The 20,186-nt window shown below is 39.9% G+C and overlaps 1 protein-coding gene across 3 annotated transcripts in view; it reads left to right on the top strand.

Annotated features, from left to right (window-relative positions):
* Positions 1-20,186, top strand: part of ABCC8 (ATP binding cassette subfamily C member 8) — a 187,996-nt gene that overhangs the window by 116,905 nt on the left and 50,905 nt on the right. For 2 of the 3 annotated variants that reach the window (XM_063437919.1, XM_063437918.1), the window contains exons 13-18: positions 1,618-1,723; positions 1,861-1,971; positions 8,817-8,892; positions 9,974-10,079; positions 13,517-13,552; positions 14,240-14,275. In XM_063437919.1, the coding sequence (XP_063293989.1) occupies positions 1,618-1,723; positions 1,861-1,971; positions 8,817-8,892; positions 9,974-10,079; positions 13,517-13,552; positions 14,240-14,275 (471 nt within the window). The remainder of the gene's footprint in view (positions 1-1,617; positions 1,724-1,860; positions 1,972-8,816; positions 8,893-9,973; positions 10,080-13,516; positions 13,553-14,239; positions 14,276-20,186) is intronic. The other variant, XM_063437920.1, reaches the window with a different exon arrangement.

Raw genomic sequence — 20,186 nt, 5'->3', positions numbered from 1 at the left:
CCCCCTCCCCACATAAAGTAAGAAGGGAGGGGGGATATTAAGTAATGTACCCCCACCTCCACCCCCCACAATCACCCACAGACATACACAGCACCCACAGACATACACAGCACACACACACATACACAGCACACACACACACACACACACACACAGCACACCCACAGACATACACAGCACCCACAGACATACACAGCACCCACAGACATACACAGCACACACACACATACACAGCACCCACAGACATACACAGCACCCACAGACATACACAGCACCCACAGACATACACAGCACCAACACACATACAGCACCCACACACATACACAGCACCTATACACATACACAGCACCCACAGACATACACAGCACCCACAGACATACACAGCACCCACAGACATACAGCACCCACACACATACACAGCACCTATACACATACACAGCACCCACAGACATACACAGCACCAACACACATACAGCACCCACACACACAGCACCCTCACAAACACAAACAGGACCCTAACAAACACACACACACACACACACACAAAACACTACCAGTACCCTCACCCACAAAAAGCACCCTCACAAGTGCACACACACACACACACAAACAGCACCCTGACACACAGTACATTCACAGCACCCTCACAAGCACGCACACACAAACACCCTCACCCACATAGTACACTACCAGCACCCGCACACACACATCACACTAACAGCACCCTCACACAGCACACACACAGCTTTGTGTGTGTGTGTATATATGTGTATACACATACACTTACACGCCGCATGTGCTTGTGCTTGAGGGTGCACACCCTAATGCAATAGGCTGCGCACGCCTATGATCCCACTGTTTGTACTCAGTGTCAAGTCATCAGTGGACGACATTGCTTTCTACAACACACAATTCACAGAGAAAAGAAGACAGGAATCAACTTGCCTATTGTCCTTGATTGACTTGTTCTCCATATAAGCCTTATAAGTGATTGCCTTATTGAAAACATTGCCTATTACTCTGTCCACAGCTAAAAATAAGTGTTGCATTCCCAATCCGACATGTGAAGACATGACAATTACAGCATGTACTGAGCTCTAGGAAAGGCAAATAAGATTCGGCGTGTTTGTAAATATAGGAAGTAATCCCGGTTCAGTGTGATACAGTGATGCTAGATGAATCAGCATGTTGTCATAGCAACGCAGCACATTTTCACAGCAGCAGCTGAATGGGATACTGGATTGATTCATGCAGCTGCCTGTTGCCATGGCAATGGAGGAGTTATGTACGTCAGTGACGATTCCGTGTGATTGGGAACTCCATGGCATTAAGGTTTGCCACCAACTTGTCAGATGCCAGAAAATATTGGTAATTTAAAAATAGAGCGATATACACAGTATTTTCATTCTCTCCTGGTTCTAGGAAAACAGTACAGTATGTGTTTTATATCTCAACTTGGGAATGTAGTCGACTTGTGATATTAACAATATGTGTATTAAATATGGCGGAAAAAAATATTTGTTTCAATACCCATTTAATGTGTCACTCATGTTTGTATTTCTTTTCTTTTTTTTTTTAATTATCATGATCATACATTTATTAAATATTGTTTTTCAGTGTTCAAAAGCTTAGTGAATTTTTCTCAAGTGAAGAAATTGGCGACGAAGGCGAGAAGTTGCAACCGTCCATAAAATTAGGGATGCAGAACAAGTATCAGGCTCTGGTAAGCTCCACTCGTGGCTTTTGTTACGGTAAATGTCTTTGCTGGTGCATGCTGCTAGTGTGACAACCCCTGATTTTTCTAAACACTCCACTACCCCTTCTCTTCACCTGTGTTTCTGTCTTCCTGCCCCCACACAGCCCCTCAAAGTTGTTAATCGTAAGCGGCCTGCCCGAGAAGACTGGAACAATTTCAACCGCCAGCACAGAGGAGCAAATAACAGCACAGAAGCAGATGATTTTTGTATAAAGGTGAAATGAAGGACCCTATAACGCACTTTACTAACAAACAAACTCTCACATGTCCCATACACAAACAGGCTTATTCACTAAGGTGATAATTCAAAGTGAATTTCACATTCAGGGCCAGAGTAGCCGAACTGGAAGCATAGCTGACTAAGATAATTTTTCAAGTTTAACTATTCTGACCTTAAATTTCAAATTCACTTGTATCTCACTCTAGTGAATAACCCTGAGTGCCTGCTGACACATAGCATGTAGTAGGAGGCTTGTGAAAATATGAAACTGATAGGGGTTCATTGGTTAAACCGGTTAATAAAAAGCTGAGTTGTGGAATTTTACCAATTTGTCCTGAATTTTGGAATTCCCTATGCAGTCCTCCACAAGTCCAATTTTAGTGAATAAGCCCCTTTTGATACTCTGCTAATTGTCCTCCTTGTGTTCATAAAGCTTTTCCCTAACCTGTCTCTGTAAGTTTCCACTTGTTATTTATGCCTCACAAACACTGAAGTTCACGGTTTTAATTTATAAATGTTTGTTGTCATCTACCATCTGTTTTATAAATGCAGACAGAACATCTGGGTCCATCCGGTGGTTCAAGAGGATTAGGAAAATTGTATTATATCAGGGATTATGAAATGTCAATGACTAATTGACTCCTGTGAGGTTATTTATTAATAATTTCATTTAACCACTTCATGTCTGCAATCGTGTGTCTGCACCCATGAACAGGGGAATACAGGCTCCCCACAAACAGTCTACACCCCACACACCCACTCAGCCTGTCACATCACTCCCCCCCACACACGTACAGACAACCTCTCACATCACAACCCCTCCCTTCACACACAGTTACCATGCCATATCACCCCATCCCCCACACATACAGTCACCCTGTAACATCAACCCCCCCTATGCACACACTGAGTCACCATGTCACAGTCTTCAACCACACTATCCGCTCACATACAGTCCCCATGTCACAGTAATCACAACACTTACTCCTCACACACAGTCACCCTGTCACATCACCCCATCCACCACACATACAGTCACCCTGTCACATCAACCCGCACACACTGAGTCACCATGTCACAGTCTCCCCGCACACTATCCCCTCACATACAGTCACCATGTCACAGTAACCACAACACTTATCCATCACACACAATCACCCTGTCACACTCACTCTGTTGCAGTTACCTTGTTACACTCACTCTGTCACAACCATACTGCCACAGTCACCCTCATAAATACAGAGGCACCACACCACAGACAGTAAGCCTCATAATACAACACAGCCCCACTATAAACACAATGCACATAGCAAGCCCACAAGCAGCCCCCATTCCCATCGACACTACAAACTGCAAGCAGCTCCCTCCCCATATATACCCTCACAGATACAGAGATACATATACACTCACAGACAAGCATTGCAGGCACAGGCACAGGCACGGGTGCACAACGATACTCCCTGTCAGACACACTATCTCAGGCATTTGTGTGTCTGCCTAAAGTGGCAACATGGAGGCAATGTGGCAGCAAATACAATCTGCATAATGATTTATATATATATAACAGATATAAAAATATATAATGTATGTAGACTTGGCACTCACCCCTTTGAATATATTCAATATTTTTGCCTAGACCCGCATAAAAAAATATAATCCAGGAATTAAGGGGTGCACTCACAGGTCTTTTCCTAGTAATTATTTTATTATTACATAAAAAATATGTCTGTCCCTGATCGGGGGATGTGTGTGTGTATGTATGTGTGTATACATATATGTGTGTATTTGTATGTATATATATATACATATATACACACAACTGACAACTGAATGCATATTGGACAATGTATAGGTGTGATTACTATATATGTGAGGAAACAAATATGTTATATATTAAGAAATTGTATTTATTTAGAACTTCTATCCAAAATGTATCTTATCTTCTTTGTAAGCACCTTAAATTGATTAGCTCCTTAGTAAACCTCTGATCATTTATTTTCCTTTTTACAAGCTGTGCATGAAGTAAAAGGTTTACAATGAGGAAAAGTCCAGTATTGAATTTTATTTATACCTATCTATAATAGAGATATTAATATTGAGCTGTTGACAATGCCATATCAACATAAGTAGTTCGCTGAGGAGCTCCCTGAGCGCAGATGAAAATTGTCTCATGTCTAGACCATAAAAAGAGTCAATGGGACGGACATAGCATTTGTGATTTGAAATATAGTTGATCTTATGTTCACTTATTGTCTATACAAGACAGACAACTGTGTAATGCATTGTCCAAACTGTTGACGCTGTAGAAAAGTGGCTGAGCCATACCTATCTGCCATTATGGTTAATTATTTGGAGAAATACCAAATGTGGAAAATTTGGAGCACTCACTATTCACTAAATGTATCTCAGAGTCACTGGAGACCAGTCCCTGTAATGTTATTCTAAGGAAACTTAATTTTACCAGCAGTTAGAAGTAATGAAGGCTAAACATTAGCGCTGACAACTGTTATATAGAAATGAAAAAAGTTGACCACTTGTTTGTCAAACATGCATTACATTGAATATGTTGCACAGGAAGGGCCTTTATCAGTGGACAGATGGTGAGGAGAACAAATGGTGCGTGTTCTTTCTCAGAGAGAGCAGATGCTGAAGGGTAAGAGCAGAGTAATTGGCCATACCTGATATCCAGTAGGAAATTGTAAATGTAGATGAGAACTCATCAGAGACAAAGGTGGAAGGTCAAGGTCAATCCTTGGGCAGATATTAGCTCAGGGGTAGGCAACCTACGGCACTAGTGCCATGCACGGCACTCGAGGTGTCTTTCCACGGCACTCAAGGCTGCTAGAGCCAAACAGGGTCTGGCCTATCAGGAGTCTCAGTGAAACTTCAGATATCTGCTAATACAAAGAGGTAGTGAAGGACAATCCTCAATTTATGCATTGCAGCACTTGTGAATGGGAATCCACACTGTAGTAGAGCAGCCCACAGCTGATGTTGCAGCTCCTGTCCTTGACCTGTACCTGCCCAGGCTGGTCCCCACTGGAACCCAGGGAAGCCACCCACACTGCTAGATATACACAAACCTGCAGAATAAGCCTCCCCTGATACAAATAATACGAACAGCCCACACACAAACATACACACAATCCCCACAAACGCAACACCACTAACAATCTACATACATGCACACAATCCCACATGCAGCCTCTCACGTGCAAAACCCCAAACAGCCCCCATACACTATCTAACACACAATGTGACATATCCATCTACACACAATTCCACAAGCAGCCCTCATACACAGCCCACATTCATATGTATCATACACGATACCATAAACTCCTCATGAACATATACAATATAATCGCTCATATACGCACAAATACAACGATACAAAGCAATTACAGTATAAATAACACAAGCAGAATACGGCAGCACACACCTCAATTTAAAAAAATAGGATCGGCAGGGCCGTTTGAAGGAATTTGGGGGCCCAGTTTAAGTTCACCCACACTTTTTATATAAATAAAAAGGTTTACAGTGCAAATACTGCTGTTGCATATAATGTGCATAAAACTTGAACATTTTCAACAATTGAAAATTCCCTGTGTTCTCCTCATCTCCCCTTCTTCTCACCCCCTCCCTGTGTTCTCCTCATCTCCCCTTTTCCTCACCCCCTCCCTGTGTTCTCATCTCCCCTTCTCCTCACCCCCCCTCCCTGTGTTCTCCTCATCTCCCCTTCTCCTCACCCCCTCCCTGTGTTCTCATCTCCCCTTCTCCTCATCTCCCCTTCTCCTCATCTCCCCTTCTCCTCACCCCCCTCCCTGTGTTCTCCTCATCTCCCCTTCTCCTCACCCCCCTCCCTGTGTTCTCCTCATCTCCCCTTCTCCTCACCCCCCCTCCCTGTGTTCTCTTCATCTCCCCTTCTCACCCCCCCCCTCCCTGTGTTCTCCTCATCTCCCCTTCTCCTCAACCCCCTCATCTCCCCTTCTCCTCACCCCCTCCCTGTGTTCTCCTCATCTCCCCTTCTCCTCACCCCCCTCCCTGTGTTCTCCTCATCTCCCCTTCTCCACCCCCTCCCTGTGTTCTCCTCATCCCCCCCTTCTCCTCACCCCCTCCCTGTGTTCTCCTCATCTCCCCTTCTCCTCACCCCCTCCCTGTATTCTCCTCATCTCCCCTTCTCCTCACCCCCCTCCCTGTGTTCTCCTCATCTCCCCTTCTCCTCACCCCCTCCCTGTGTTCTCCTAATCTCCCCTTCTCCTCACCTCCCCCTCCCTGTGTTCTCCTAATCTCCACTTCTCCTCACCCCCCCCCCTGTGTTCTCCTCATCTCCTCACCCACCCTGTGTTCTTCTTACTCCTCCCCCTCCGTGTTCTTCTGCCCCATGTTCTTCTTACTCCTCCCCCTCCCTATGTTCTTCTTACTACTCTCCCCCCTCCCATGTTCTTCTTACTCCCCTCCCCCTCCCCATGTTCTTCTTACTCCCCTCCCTGTGTCCTTCTTATTCCCCTCCCTCCCTCCCTGTGTCCTTCTTATTCCCCTCCCCCTGTGTCCTTCTTATTCCCCTCCCCCTGTGTCCTTCTTATTCCCCGCCCCCTGTGTCCTTCTTATTCCCCTCCCATGGGTCCTTCTTATTCCCCTCCCCCTGTGTCCTTCTTACTCCCCTCCCCATGTCCTTTTTACTCCCCTCCCCCGTGTCCTTCTTACTCCCCCACCTATGTTCTTTTTACTCCCCCCCCTCCCTCCCTATGTTCTTGTCACCTCCCCTTCCCTGTAGCGTGGCCGAGCTCAGGGTGCACTTCCTGTCAGTCTGGCAGGGAACAGGAAACTAAATCTCCTGTACCGCGTGGTACCCAGCCGGACTGACAGGAGGAAGAGGAGCTCGGCCACGCTACAGGGAAGGGGAGATGACAAGAGAGGCAGTGCTGCAGCCGCCTGAGGCTCTCTATAGAGCGCTCAGGCGGCTGCAACCTTATAGAAATGGCCGGCCCTGCTTGGGGGCCCAGGCCAGCTCGGGGCCCCAAGCAATTGCTTGGTTAGCTTGCCTGGTAGTGACGGGCCTGAGGATCGGCACACTACGGGACATCACAATCCTATATCGGCACAGTGCTGCTAAAAGGTTGCCTACCCCTGTATTAGCTTATGTGGCAGGAAGCAGGTGAAGAAGACACATTAGCGTTCCTTTAGGATTTTACTTTAATAATCCTTCATTTATTATTTATTGGTTCATTATAATGTATTTAAACCAGCAAAAAAACTATATTGCACAAAACATAGTACAGCCAGAACTTTTAATATTAGCTCTTATTGTACAGCCAGAACCTGTATATAGTCTGCATCTAGCACAACTGTTTTAAGTGCTAATATTTTCAAGGACCGGACATTGGTGATGTCCTGAGTTGAGATACAGATCTGGATCACAGCAAGTTCTCTTCGTAGATTCTCTGTAGAGGTACAAGTCAAGATCATGAGAGATTAATACATTTCTGAGTGGAGATAGTTATCATAGTCAAGACAGATTGCTAAAATACTTGTTCAGTGTCGGTACAAGCTAAACAGTGTCAGAAATAAAGTAGAGAGTGCCATGGAGCAAGATTGTTTTGGGCCCTCCTCCAGCGCAAGGGTGTCCGAAAGGTAGATCTCCATCTGTCGTACAACTCCAACAAAGCTTTGCCAGCTGGGGATCTGTCATTTGCCCATCCTTGCAGGGTTGTATTTGTGAGCAGTGTCTGTGCGTTTGAATATAAGCATGTTTTTGTATGGAATATGTGTGTATGGGAATGTAATGGTGTATTTGTATGTACTGTTGCCATTGGAATGCAGTGGTGTACTTGTGTGTAGTGTGTGCATTAGAATGCAGGAGTGTGTTTGTATGTAGTGTTGACTTTTAAATGCCGGTGTACTTTTGAGTTTGGTGTTTTAATACATTTTAATACAGTGGTATGGTGTATGAAATGTTTGCATTTGATGGCATCAGTGTGTTTGTATATTGTGTTGGCTTTTAAATGTAAGTGTACATGTGTGCGGTATTGGTGTTTCTATGTACCACACACATGTACAGTAGATTCACTGGATACCTGATGTCACCTTATTCCTGACGATGACATCAGGTATCCAGTGAATCTCTTGGAATTAAATGAAACGTAAACCTCTTGGAATTAAATTTTAAAAATCCAGTGAATCTATTTTATCAAGACATATCCATTATCGTGCAGGTGTATTAATATTACACCCACAAGAACATTTGGTTTTATATCATTAATTGTTCCTTTTTTTTAACTATTAAGGATGAATTTATTGAAGCGCTGACACTTTCTACAAAAATAAAAAGTTTATCCTAAATTATTAATTTATTTAAAAAATTTAAAAATGAACTGATTAAACAAATTACATGAAAATAAACAAGAAGAACATGGGATTAACCCAGAATATTAGGCTCCAATTGAAGCAGCTCTTTTTAGGATTCTGTGGAAAGGCATGAGTTAATAATTGCCATTAAGGCAAACATACGCATAAGGCTGTTTTGTTTTTATAGTCTGGGTTCATGAATCATCTGAGTAATACAATTATTTAAAATTACAACTATTAAAGTTACAGTTATTCCAAAACACTGGTTGATCTATTGTACACAGATAATGCAATAATAAAATAAATAGAACATCCAGCTTTGTACCTTCTTGAGACGTCAATATTTTTGTGTCTGCAAATGGAAATCATTTATTTCTTGTGCTTCAAGCTGAAAGGCTGTCAGTGTGATAGGTTGCTGGTTTTTAAAAGTCCATATCTTTTTTTTTTTTTTTTATTAACGTCTTCTATGCGTTTTCTTATCGATTTATGTAGATGACCAATGGATTTTTCACATGGACCCCTGATGGGTCGCCTACTCTGTCAAACATTGACATCAGAATCCCACAAGGTATTTTTGGCATGTTTGGTATCTGTTTGTAGGGGGTTGTCATGTCTTTGTTCTTAATGCCTTTAGATTGTCATCTTGTTATACCAGCTTAATAATGTGATGTATATTTGAGAAAGTATTCTGGCATCTCTTCTCTACTAAAACTGCTGTAGCAGCTGAACAAGTGGATAAACACACTCTTCCGACAAATGCATGTGACTTGCTGATATTTAGGATAGAAGGTCGAAGAGCAGCCACCAGTAAATCCGTACTCTGCCGTTAAATATAACAAGTCTGACTGGCCAATAGCCCACTTCATATGTGGGGGAAAAAAATAAGCTGGACCACTGCAGAACATTTCAGATATGTGTTACATACAACCTCTCCCTTTCATGAGTTGTAGACATTTATTAAGCCTACATGTGGCTTATAGCTGGTTTCTGAGAGCAAATGAAAGAGATATGTATTGCTGTATTGCTCCCCAGTGCCACTGCGATTTGTAAAGGTCACTTTGACCTTGAGGGACCTTGAGTCGTATCACTCTGCGTAGTCAATGCACCATGACATTTATCATTCAACAAAATGGTCTGAGTAACTCAACATATATTAAGCATCATTTTAAGTGTTTTTTCTTATTGTACAAGCAGGTTTGCGTTTTTTTAAAATCACCATATTGTTACATCAAGCAATACACTTACTTACTTCCACCATGGCTGATCTCTTGTGTTTGTTGATACTCAGTATAACTGTCTTTATTTGATGAATATGATTCATTTCCATAGAGTCGTAGTCATAACAGCCTCTGCTGGAAAGAAACTCTCTGTATCTGTCAGTGATTTTGACTCCTAAACATTCCTGCCATCCGGTGACAATGAATGCTTACTATGGATCTGTAGATGTTTTATAACGACTGCATATTCCTTGATGCTTAGCCAGCCCAAAATCTGTGGAATCCTTATGGGAAATGTAGTTCTTAATATTCTTCAATGAAAGACAACAATGAAAATTGTCTCAATTTGAGGGATTTTAATACATTGTTTTAGGAATTCCTTAAGGTTAGGTATATTCTAATCTCACAGCTGTAACTTTTGTTTTCCTGAAGGTCAGCTGACAATGATTGTGGGACAAGTTGGTTGTGGGAAGTCCTCTCTGCTGTTGGCCACCCTGGGTGAAATGCAGAAGATTTCCGGTGAGGTCTATTGGAATAGGTAAGTATTTTCTATATTTTTTTATATGGGGTGAGATAGGGGCAGGTCATGCCAAACTAGATATGAATGTAGTGGGAAAAGAGATCCATGGCAAATGTGATGTCTCCAGCTAAATAAGGTTCCACAGCAAAGGTCCAGCCAGAGTGGAAGTACTGTTACGTGAATACATCAATGGCGATCTTTGCTTTCATATCTGGATCTGCAATTAGAAAATTTCTATGTAGGTCAGTGTACCCCTTCTTAAAATAGACCTCAAGTTATGTTTTTGATCTGTGATCGATTAGCAATATTCTTCTAATTTCACCACACATTCTATAAATGAGCTGTGTAGACTGGGGAGGTTTTTCTAACTAAAAGAATCAATAATAGTAATTTTGTTCTATATGTATAGAAATAAGAAAACCAAAAAAATAAAAAATACATAAGCTAGACTAAGAATTGCAATGTGCTTTGATTGATCATTTGTATGGTGTTGCATTTTACATTTTAAAGACTGTTTAACCTTTAGACCCAACTGTGATCAAATGCTAAGAATGAAAAGCTAAAATCAGAATCGTGTGGTTGTCTTTGTACTGATTGATTGACGTCAATGCTCCATTGTGTGAGTCTTCAGGGAAATATGTAACATTTAAGAATTTAACAATTTGGTTGGGCTGGATTTAATCCAGCATCCTTGCATGGATTCCCATAACATTTTTGCAGATTTTTTTTCATTTATTCTAAAACGAAACAGAATAATTTACACTTGGGGAAAACAAGACTAAAATCTCATAGGAATCTGTGAGATTTTTTTGATATGGGTTAAATTAAAACCATGGCCCTATACATGACATTAGACTACATCACTACTGGGTGGCAGTCCTAAGCAAACATTACTAAAAGGTTTGCAAAGCACCATAACCACTACAGTTTATTGTATGTCTCATTGCTCAGCTTATCGTGCAGCTTATTGGACATGTGATTGTACGGCATATTGTAATGATAGTTGGACAGGTTGTTGAATGGCTTAATGTAAGGATTATTGGACAGGTTATTATATGGCTTAAAGGACCACTCTAGGCACCCAGACCACTTCAGCTTAATGAAGTGGTCTGGGTGCCAGGCCCAGCTAGGGTTAACCCATTTTTTTTATAAACATAGCAGTTTCAGAGAAACTGCTATGTTTATAAATGGGTTAATCCAGCCCTCAAATCCTCTAGTGGCTGTCTCATTGACAGCCGCTAGAGGCGCTTGCGTGATTCTCACTGTGAAAATCACAGTGAGAGCACGCAAGCGTCCATAGGAAAGCATTGTAAATGTTTTCCTATGAGACCGGCTGAATGCGCGCGCAGTTCTTGCCGCGCGTGCCCATTCAGCCGAATGGGAGGAGAGGAGGAGGATCGGAAGAGAAGAGCTCCCCACCCGGCGCTGGAGAAAGGGGCACCCTCAGGGCACTATAGTGCCAGGAAAACGAGTATGGACAGCTTACTGGTCAGATAATGGTGCAAAGAACTTATACTGTTTGCATCTAACAATTTTTTACATCTTTAAAGGGACGCTATAGTCACCAAGACAACTTTAGATTAATGGATCAATTTTTGTGTATAGATCATGCCCCTGAAGTTTCACTGCTCAATTCACTGCCATTTAATTACTTTTGTTTCTGTTTATGCAGCCATATCTCTCCTGGCTGTGATTGACAAAGTCTGCATGAAAACTAAATCATTTTATTTTCAATCAGATGTAACTTACTTTAAAAGTTTTTTTATCTCCTGCTCTGTAAATAGAACTTTAATTACATACAGGAGACTCCGGCAGGGTCTAGCAAGCTATTAACAGAACAGGAAATAAAAAAGTCTAAATTAAACAGAATGTGCAATTAAGGAAGTGTAAACATTAGATGACTCTTTACAGGAAGTGTTTAGGAAGGCTGTGTAAGTCACATGCATGGTAACCTTCTCCTGGCCATTGTTCATACCCTAACTCTAACTAGTGCTTGCAGAACTTATTGCGGGCAGCCTCCCAATCAGGCTCTCCCCTAATCTTCAATCCTCTATGAAGTCCTTAAAACCCAATATTTCACAATAGCCTATAGATGCCCAGGGTAGCTGTCAGTACTCTCTCAACTTAATGAGTGCGTCCGTTCAAACTTTCCAATTTTGCTAATTTCCTACTCTGTCGCATGGGTACTATCCCCAACGCTGCCCTTCCTATTGTATTTTAATTTCCACCTCCTCTAGATTGTAAGCTCTTTTGAGCAGGGTACTCATCAACCTATTATTCTTGCCACATTTATAATAGTTTGTCTCATTATTTGTTCAGTTCCCCTTAATAATATTGTAAAACGCTACAGAATAATTAATATAAATACCAATAATAATAAACTGTAATGAGCATGGCGCTTGGAGCATCCCTTCATTAATTTTCTACTTGCTCTTTTTAGCAGAGTGTAATAGGATTAGGAAATGAGTTGCCTTATTTCATTTATTATGTAAATAATACATTGAAAACATATTGCCTTATGTTTGCTGCCATTCCCCAGAATTTTCAGATTCTGCATTGAGACGATGAAGTATCTGGAAGCTATCAGTCAGTCCTATTTGTTTAATTGCTAAGTATATGCCTTAAACTTCCTAAACCGGGTTTGTGTGATACTTACAGTATATGGTCAGTCCTCAACAGTTTCATTAATAAAAAGACATGAATTAAACTTATATTGATGAGAGCTGTGTTTCAGCTTTATCCAGTATATATATATATATATATATATATATATATATATATTTAATTTGTGTTTTGGGATTTTATTTCAATATATTTAATTCGTGTTTTGGGATTTTATTTCAATATATTTAATTCGTGTTTTGGGATTTTATTTCAATATATTTTCTAAATGAGAGCACCTGTCAGAGGGAGTGGTATGGCCAACTATGGGGGCACTCACTATACATGTAGTTGGAAGGCTTAAAGAAATAAAGAGAACAGCACAGTGGACCTTCTTGCACTACTACCTACCTCCTAGTGCCTACCTACTACTACTCAAATAATGCAGGCTGATATAATGCATTGAATGCAAGTCACATATAATTGTTTCCCAAATGTGCATATCATATAAATTGTACTCGGTGTACTTTTTGGAAGAATGATTAGTTATCTTATCGTGTCTGGACCGGTTCGAGCTGTGTAGTCTGCAAGCAATCCATTATCTCCAAATATGAGTCTAATGACCTGTTTAATAAGACAATGCACTCACATGGTTACTCCTGTTTAGCCAATGTGAACAGATGCTGTCATTAATAAGGCTGGTGTACACAGACTGACTCTAAACATGGAACGTTTTAGGAGAATTGTGTTGCTCAGAGTACAAATCACAGTTTAATTTATTTGTTCAGCCACAGATTGTCCCCATTAACCGGGTTTAAGTGATGTTTATTCTTGCTTGTTTTTTTGGTTTACAGCAGCGTACCTGATAGCGAAACAGGGGAAGATGTCAGGTGCGTTTCATAGCAATGTGTTTTATGGTTTAAAGATTTGCTTGATTTAACTAGGGATGCAATTTCCGATAATTAAACACTTTACCCACAACCCAAACTAGTATTTTTATTTATTTTTTATAAATATGTTTATGGCTTACATTGTATGCACTGATTATGCCATAACTCCCTCACACACTGTCCCTTAAAAACACTAGTACTAAAAAAATTAAAAGTACTATATGCAGTGTGCATAAATAAATGTGTATGTTAATATGTGTGAATGCAAATCCATGTGTGTACAAAGTGTATGTATGTGTGTGCAATAATTACAAACAGATGTGTAGATCCATCCATCTATCTATCTATCTATCTATCTATCTATCCATCCATCTCTCCATCTCTCTCTCTATCTCTATATCTATATCTATCTCTATATCTATATCTATCCTCCCCAGTATGAATTTTGTGGGGCTGAAATCCCAAGTTAGATGCTTAGCTTTGCTATTTTAGTCTAAAGTATGGAATTTTGTATTCAATTCACTACATTTAAATTTTTAATAAATAAACACCAGACCTAAGTCACGATTACTGTCAATGTATTCTTCATTTCCACACGTCCTTTGAAACCCCAGTATTTTATTACAGAAGAATATTAGTATCGCCCATGCTGTTTGTGATTTCATTTTCTTTCTTCGATTTTTACAGCCCAGAAAAAGAAACTGCGGTAGACATGGAAATAAGGTAAATTAACCCAGCTTTACAAAATATATTGGTTCTACGTAGTCAACAAATTAAAAGTATCTTACAACAATTGTATAATTTGATTTAAAGAAATCTATATATTTTTTTATATTTGTCATTTATAGAAGATATTCTGATAGGATTAAGCTTCACTGGCTGGAGAGTAGACCTGTAGATTGCTTCTGATCGTGTTCGAAACTGTAGACTGCTTTATATCTGCCTTTTTTTTAGTGGACCGTCTTTTTTTATCAGGCTTCTTGGGAGAGGTGATGTTACAAGAACTTACTGCAGTTGTGTAAAACCATCAGAAAATTTGTAAGGCGCGGACAGGAATGAATCTGAACAGCTGGGGTGTTACATAAGCAGAGCTACTTTGAAATTTCAAATTTTTAGCTCAACACATAATTGCTATTTAAGCCTGTATCAGGCGATAACTTATTTAAATCTGTGCCATTTCCTGAGTAGCTCTCGTCGCTTTGGGACCTATTAATCATGGAAAACCTGGAGCCATTGTTGGTCGTTGTGTTGAATCTTAAATGCAAGAACTACAGAGACCGTTGAAATGTTCTTGCTGATTGTGGCAAATAAATTAATCCCCCATAATTCATCTGTTTTTTGCTTTGGTATATAAGGCCCACAATGCCCAGTGCTGTTTGATGTGACAGTTCAATGCTTAGTACATGGGAAGGCGGAAACATGATGGGAGAGCTGATCCCTGCTGAGGGATGCAGTGTGAATGTGTATTTAGGGCTGCTAAACTGTACGCTACCTACTTATGACGCATACTCCATTCTTGGTTGAATCTGGCGGGTCCCGCCATCAGTTCAGCTATATAGTCTGTTAGACAAATAATGTGGATTTTTTATTTTTTTATTTTTTTAATTACCCCAAAAAAAGTGCGAGGCACTTCTACAGCTCATACAACGTGCTATAAATGCAAGTGTAATAAATGAATGTGCAGCTGGAAACACTTCAATATCATATAAAAGTATCAGCACAAATAGTGTCGCGGTACTTGGTGCTCAGAAATATTTAGATAAATACATCTTGTGAAATTCCTATACGTCCAACTGAAATATCCCTTTAAGAAAATTGTTACACCTTAAACAAAACTTTATAATGCAGAATATGTGGATGATATTGCACTTCATCCTAATCCTGGGAGTGTATTTTTACTTGGGTTATTAAGAAGGTGTAATAATATTCTGTAGTATAAAATGTTGTCTTGTTTTGTAGGTGTAACAATTATCTTAAAGGGATACCTCAGTTAGATGTATTTCATGAGATTGTATTTTTATAAATATTTTCTGAGCACCAAGTACTATTTATTTATTTTTTTAAGTTTGCAATCTACTGCAGGTAAAAGGTTACCACTTAGTTGCATTTTGAATAATAAAGATTTTGTGATACCGTATACCCGAAGATGAGTCTGCTGGTGGTGTTTTTAGTAACAATGGCCGCTGGGTGTAGACTGGTGTGTCTCCTAGTCCAGGAGGTTCTAAGACGTTACCTGAACCCTCAACAAACTTCTAATAACTTTAGCCTCTGGCTTAGAGGATACTTGCTCTGTAACTTTTTGTTATCTCCCATTCCGTTATCCCACTTGCCCCTTCACATGGTAGGGCACAAGGGGATTTACCTAGCTACTTAAAAAAGAATCCTTTACTACTGGAGTTTCCGGCTCTCAACATGGAGGGAACTTATGCCGGGTGACAAATACACAGGGATGGGATTTTTGCTTTGCTTTATAGGTTATAATGCACCCTCCCTGCAGCCCAAAATATATTGACATATTGAGGTATTGCCCCATTGGGCTCTCTGGAAGTTCAATAGACTCACAGCAATTGCATCTTAAAATATGATTTTGTTTGAAAAACTTTGGTCACTAGATAGCAACTTTTCATCTAGTGGTCTATTGACATTGACTAGCGCAGGGATAGGCAACCTTCGGCTCTGCAGATGTTTTGGACTACACCTCCCATGATGCTTTGCCAGCATTATGTGTGTAAGAGCATTATGGGGGATGTAGTCCACAACATCTGGAGAGCCGAAGGTTGCCTATCCCTGGACTAGCGTATTGGAAACATTGTTACTAATATATTTGAGACAAATTGTTCTTGTGAGAACCAATGTTTTGACTTTTTACTCCTACATATGTAGCATTTATCTTAGGAATAACCAACTGGTTTTATGGTTTATTTATTTTTATTTTTTACTTGACTATTACTATTATCATTCCCATTTTGATTGTGTACTATTGTTCTCGTATCCCTATATGAGGGAACTATTCTTAATTTTAGTAATAAAGGTTATTTATTTTAACTAGTGTCTCACCACTATCTTTGTTCTATTTAAAGGCAATTTAAGACTAAAACCCCTCTATCTTGAGTGGTGGAACGCCCTATTCAACCATCACTATCAGTGAAATAGTGACAGACAAGAAATACCTCTATCCATTATTCTGTTTTTAGTATTTATCATGTTGCAATCGCAGATTACATTACTGAGAATTTTATATTTTGCTAATGAATCCTCAAGATGACACTGGGTTCATCATGTTAACTTCTATCAAAAATGGTTTCTAACTGCTGCTACAGAATGCGCTTGGCAGAGCTGCAGGGCTGCAATGGTTTACTAGAAATTACTATAGCTAATTTGACTTAAGTACAATTGTGGGACCCTGACATGGCAGTCCGAACTCTGCAATTACATGCTTGATTTTATGTCACTGCCGGATCAATATATTTATATTCTGTCCATTTACAGAACTGATTGCACAATCAATACGTAGGCTGTTTTTTTTTTTGTTTTTTTTTCCCTTCAATGAGGAACATTACTTGTAACTATAAACAGAATCTCCAGAAAAAATAATAATTTCTTTTTAGCACCAGTATTAGTGCCGGTAACGTAACATTCCACCAATCAGAAGTTACCTTAAAGGCCAGTCAATGCAGTCTCACACAGTACAAAAAGAGTTAATGAATTGCAATATTTAATTTCTTTGGTAAATGAATAGACTACTGATTTACAGGCAGCTTAGCGAAAGAGAACGGCTGATATGTAATTGTTACACTTTATCAGATTTAATGTTTCGTCCAGGAGGATTAATATAATAACTGAAAACAGAATTTGCTAAATATTGGCAAGAAATTATGTGTATTTGGCTGTATCTATAACACGGCAGTGCCCCTTGTAATTATGGGCTTATACGCAGAAAACTGTTCTGATTAAAATCTCAGAAAATTAAATCCCATTTATTCATTTGCATTTCACTCAGCGAACACACACACAGCTATGCTGCATGTTGTATAACAGCAAATTCATTATTGGATGACCTGAGAATACCGTATGTATTAATTTACAAATTATAACATACAGCAGCAGAGTAACCTTTAAAAAAACATACGGGAGATAACAAAAATGTTTAGTTGAGATTGACTAATATTATATTTACTGTCTAGAAATATTTTTAAAGGATCTAAAATGAAGCCCTTGATTCAAACAAAAAGTTATTAAAATAATCATGTAACTTCAAGGGTTAGTCCAAGTATCATAACCATTACAGGCCGCTGTACTAGTTATGATGCAAGGAGTACCCAGGCCCGATTTCCTGTTAATGGGGCATACTGTTCTGGAAAGGTTTGCTCTTTTACCTGGGTTCCGAGACTCCTGATCATTGGCTGAGTGTGTCAATGACATTCTGTACATTGAAATATTCACAGAATTGACATTAGTAAGCCAGGCACTCTAGATTTGGGTTGCCTAATGACAGCCCAATGATGCTGCCGGAGGTGGAGTTAGACTTCCGGTAGCAATTGGGTTAAACTTTGCATATCGACTCCAGGCACCATTACCACTTCAAATCCTTAATGTAGTCATGGTGCTTGGAGTAACCCTTTAATATCAGATCTCAAAATCATAGAAAGGGGCGTTAAACCTGTCAAAACATTTGTATTTAAATATTTCAAAGAATAGTTTCTATTTTATGTTTTACCAGTTTCCTTGCTGCTATATTACCTGTTTCTTGCACTGCAACCTCTTCTCTAAATCCACTTATACTTCGAAGGAAGAGAGCAGAAGGGAATTAGTGGCCAATATTTACTATTAACCTCTAACATGCTGCACATCGGGTAAGGAAATGAGGAATGCCTTGCTAGCAAGCTCGTGTTGTTGAATGGGGGGTATCATAGTTGGTTCCTTTGCTTCAATTCTTGTGTTGAAGAAGAGTGACTCACTTACTTCTGGCATGTATGTCAACAAATAGTCCACTCATCACCACCCCTTCCTCTCTCTTCTCTACATCTCCCTCGAGGTTGTTAAGGTATATTTGTTAAATCTGTACATTTTTATGAAACTAAAGAAAAGAACAATTTACAATAGCTTCTAGCCACAGCCCCAGCCACACTCTTAAAATGAAAGTGTCCCCCTTTGTCCATCTGAAATATTAAGAAGTATGATAAAATCCAGTGGGCATTCACATTGATTCAGATGCTAAATTGAGATATTGATAAATGTTGTGAAAAGTTTCCAGATATTTTCCATCAATTGCCCCCTGGTTGTCCCAGATTGTGTTTGCTATCTAGGTTAGATTAGAATTGTCCTTTACCCTTCTGTTTATTTGAACTCTATAAGAAGCACAAATATTACAGTAGGAGCCAGAGACAGATTTAAGCTACAGACAGATTTACACTCAAAGCAAATCCTTGCTCTAAGCATCAAAATATTACCTTTCTCATTTATTTTGAAGTGATTTAAATACAAGCTGCGTAATGCTACTGATTTGGATTATTAACAGGGAGGAATGTAATTAATTGTTAGAGTGTACAAACCTCCCCGACCTCTGAGGTTTTTCAATCATCTTGGAAATGCTGCTTGCAGTAATTGGTCCTAAATGGAATCATTACCCGTTAATATCCATTTATTTCTGCCTTACCAGAGCTCATGAACAGATTCTGTCCAAGTCTATTAGGTGGCCCAATGGCTAGCAAGAAATTCATGAGGCTCAGGAAAGCTTACAGCAGGGCTCCTGAAAGGTAGACCTCAGCTGTACCAGAACTTCAAATCCCTTGATGTTTTGTCAGTCTTTCACCGGTCCTCTCTAACAGTGTGTTTGTCATTTCACAGTCATCCAGAGAGCAAGGAACTGCATTAAATTATAACAGCAAGTCTTATTAGTTAGTAGACTTGTGCGTTCGGATTTTGGCAAATTGCTATTCGGCTGAATTTGGGTAAATTGTTTGTTTTTATTGGCCGTATTCCATATCTATGAAGTGCCGGATGGATTTAAAACTGAGAAATGAATTAGCGTAATTCTGAACATGTTTAATTTATTTGGTATTCTGAGTTCTGTAAGTGGCACAAAATAGAGAATAAAAGAGTTGATTGCAAACAAGATAATGACAAGGGGACATCCACCAAATTCACAGTTTATGTAAGAAGTGAGCAAATAGAAGGAAAAAGGGATAAATAAATACAAGCTATCTCTCTCTCTCTCCATCTATCTATCTATCTATCTCTCCATCTATCTATCTCTCCATCTATCTGTCTATATATCTAAATCTTCATCTATCTGTCTATCTATCTCTCCATATATCTGTCTATCTCTCCATCTATCTATCTGTCTATCTATCTGTCTATCTATCTCTCCATCTATCTGCCTGTCTATCTATCTAACTATCCTTCTCCATCTATTGCCTAGTTTTTCTCATTTGATCTGCTTAATGAAGTGGTCTGGGTGCCAGGTCCAGCTAGGGTGGTCTGGGTGCCAGGTCCAGCTTAATGGGATAAGCCTTCCCCCAAATCCTCTAGTGGCTGTCTCATTGACAGCCGCTAGAGGCGCTTGCGTGATTCTCACTGTGAAAATCACAGTGAGAGCACGCAAGCGTCCATAGGAAAGCATTGTAAATGCTTT

Source organism: Pelobates fuscus, chromosome 12 (genome assembly GCF_036172605.1).
Source record: "Pelobates fuscus isolate aPelFus1 chromosome 12, aPelFus1.pri, whole genome shotgun sequence".
Classification (NCBI taxonomy): domain Eukaryota; kingdom Metazoa; phylum Chordata; class Amphibia; order Anura; family Pelobatidae; genus Pelobates; species Pelobates fuscus.
Note: the sequence above shows the minus strand (reverse complement) of the source record. Positions and strands in the feature narration are given on the sequence as shown.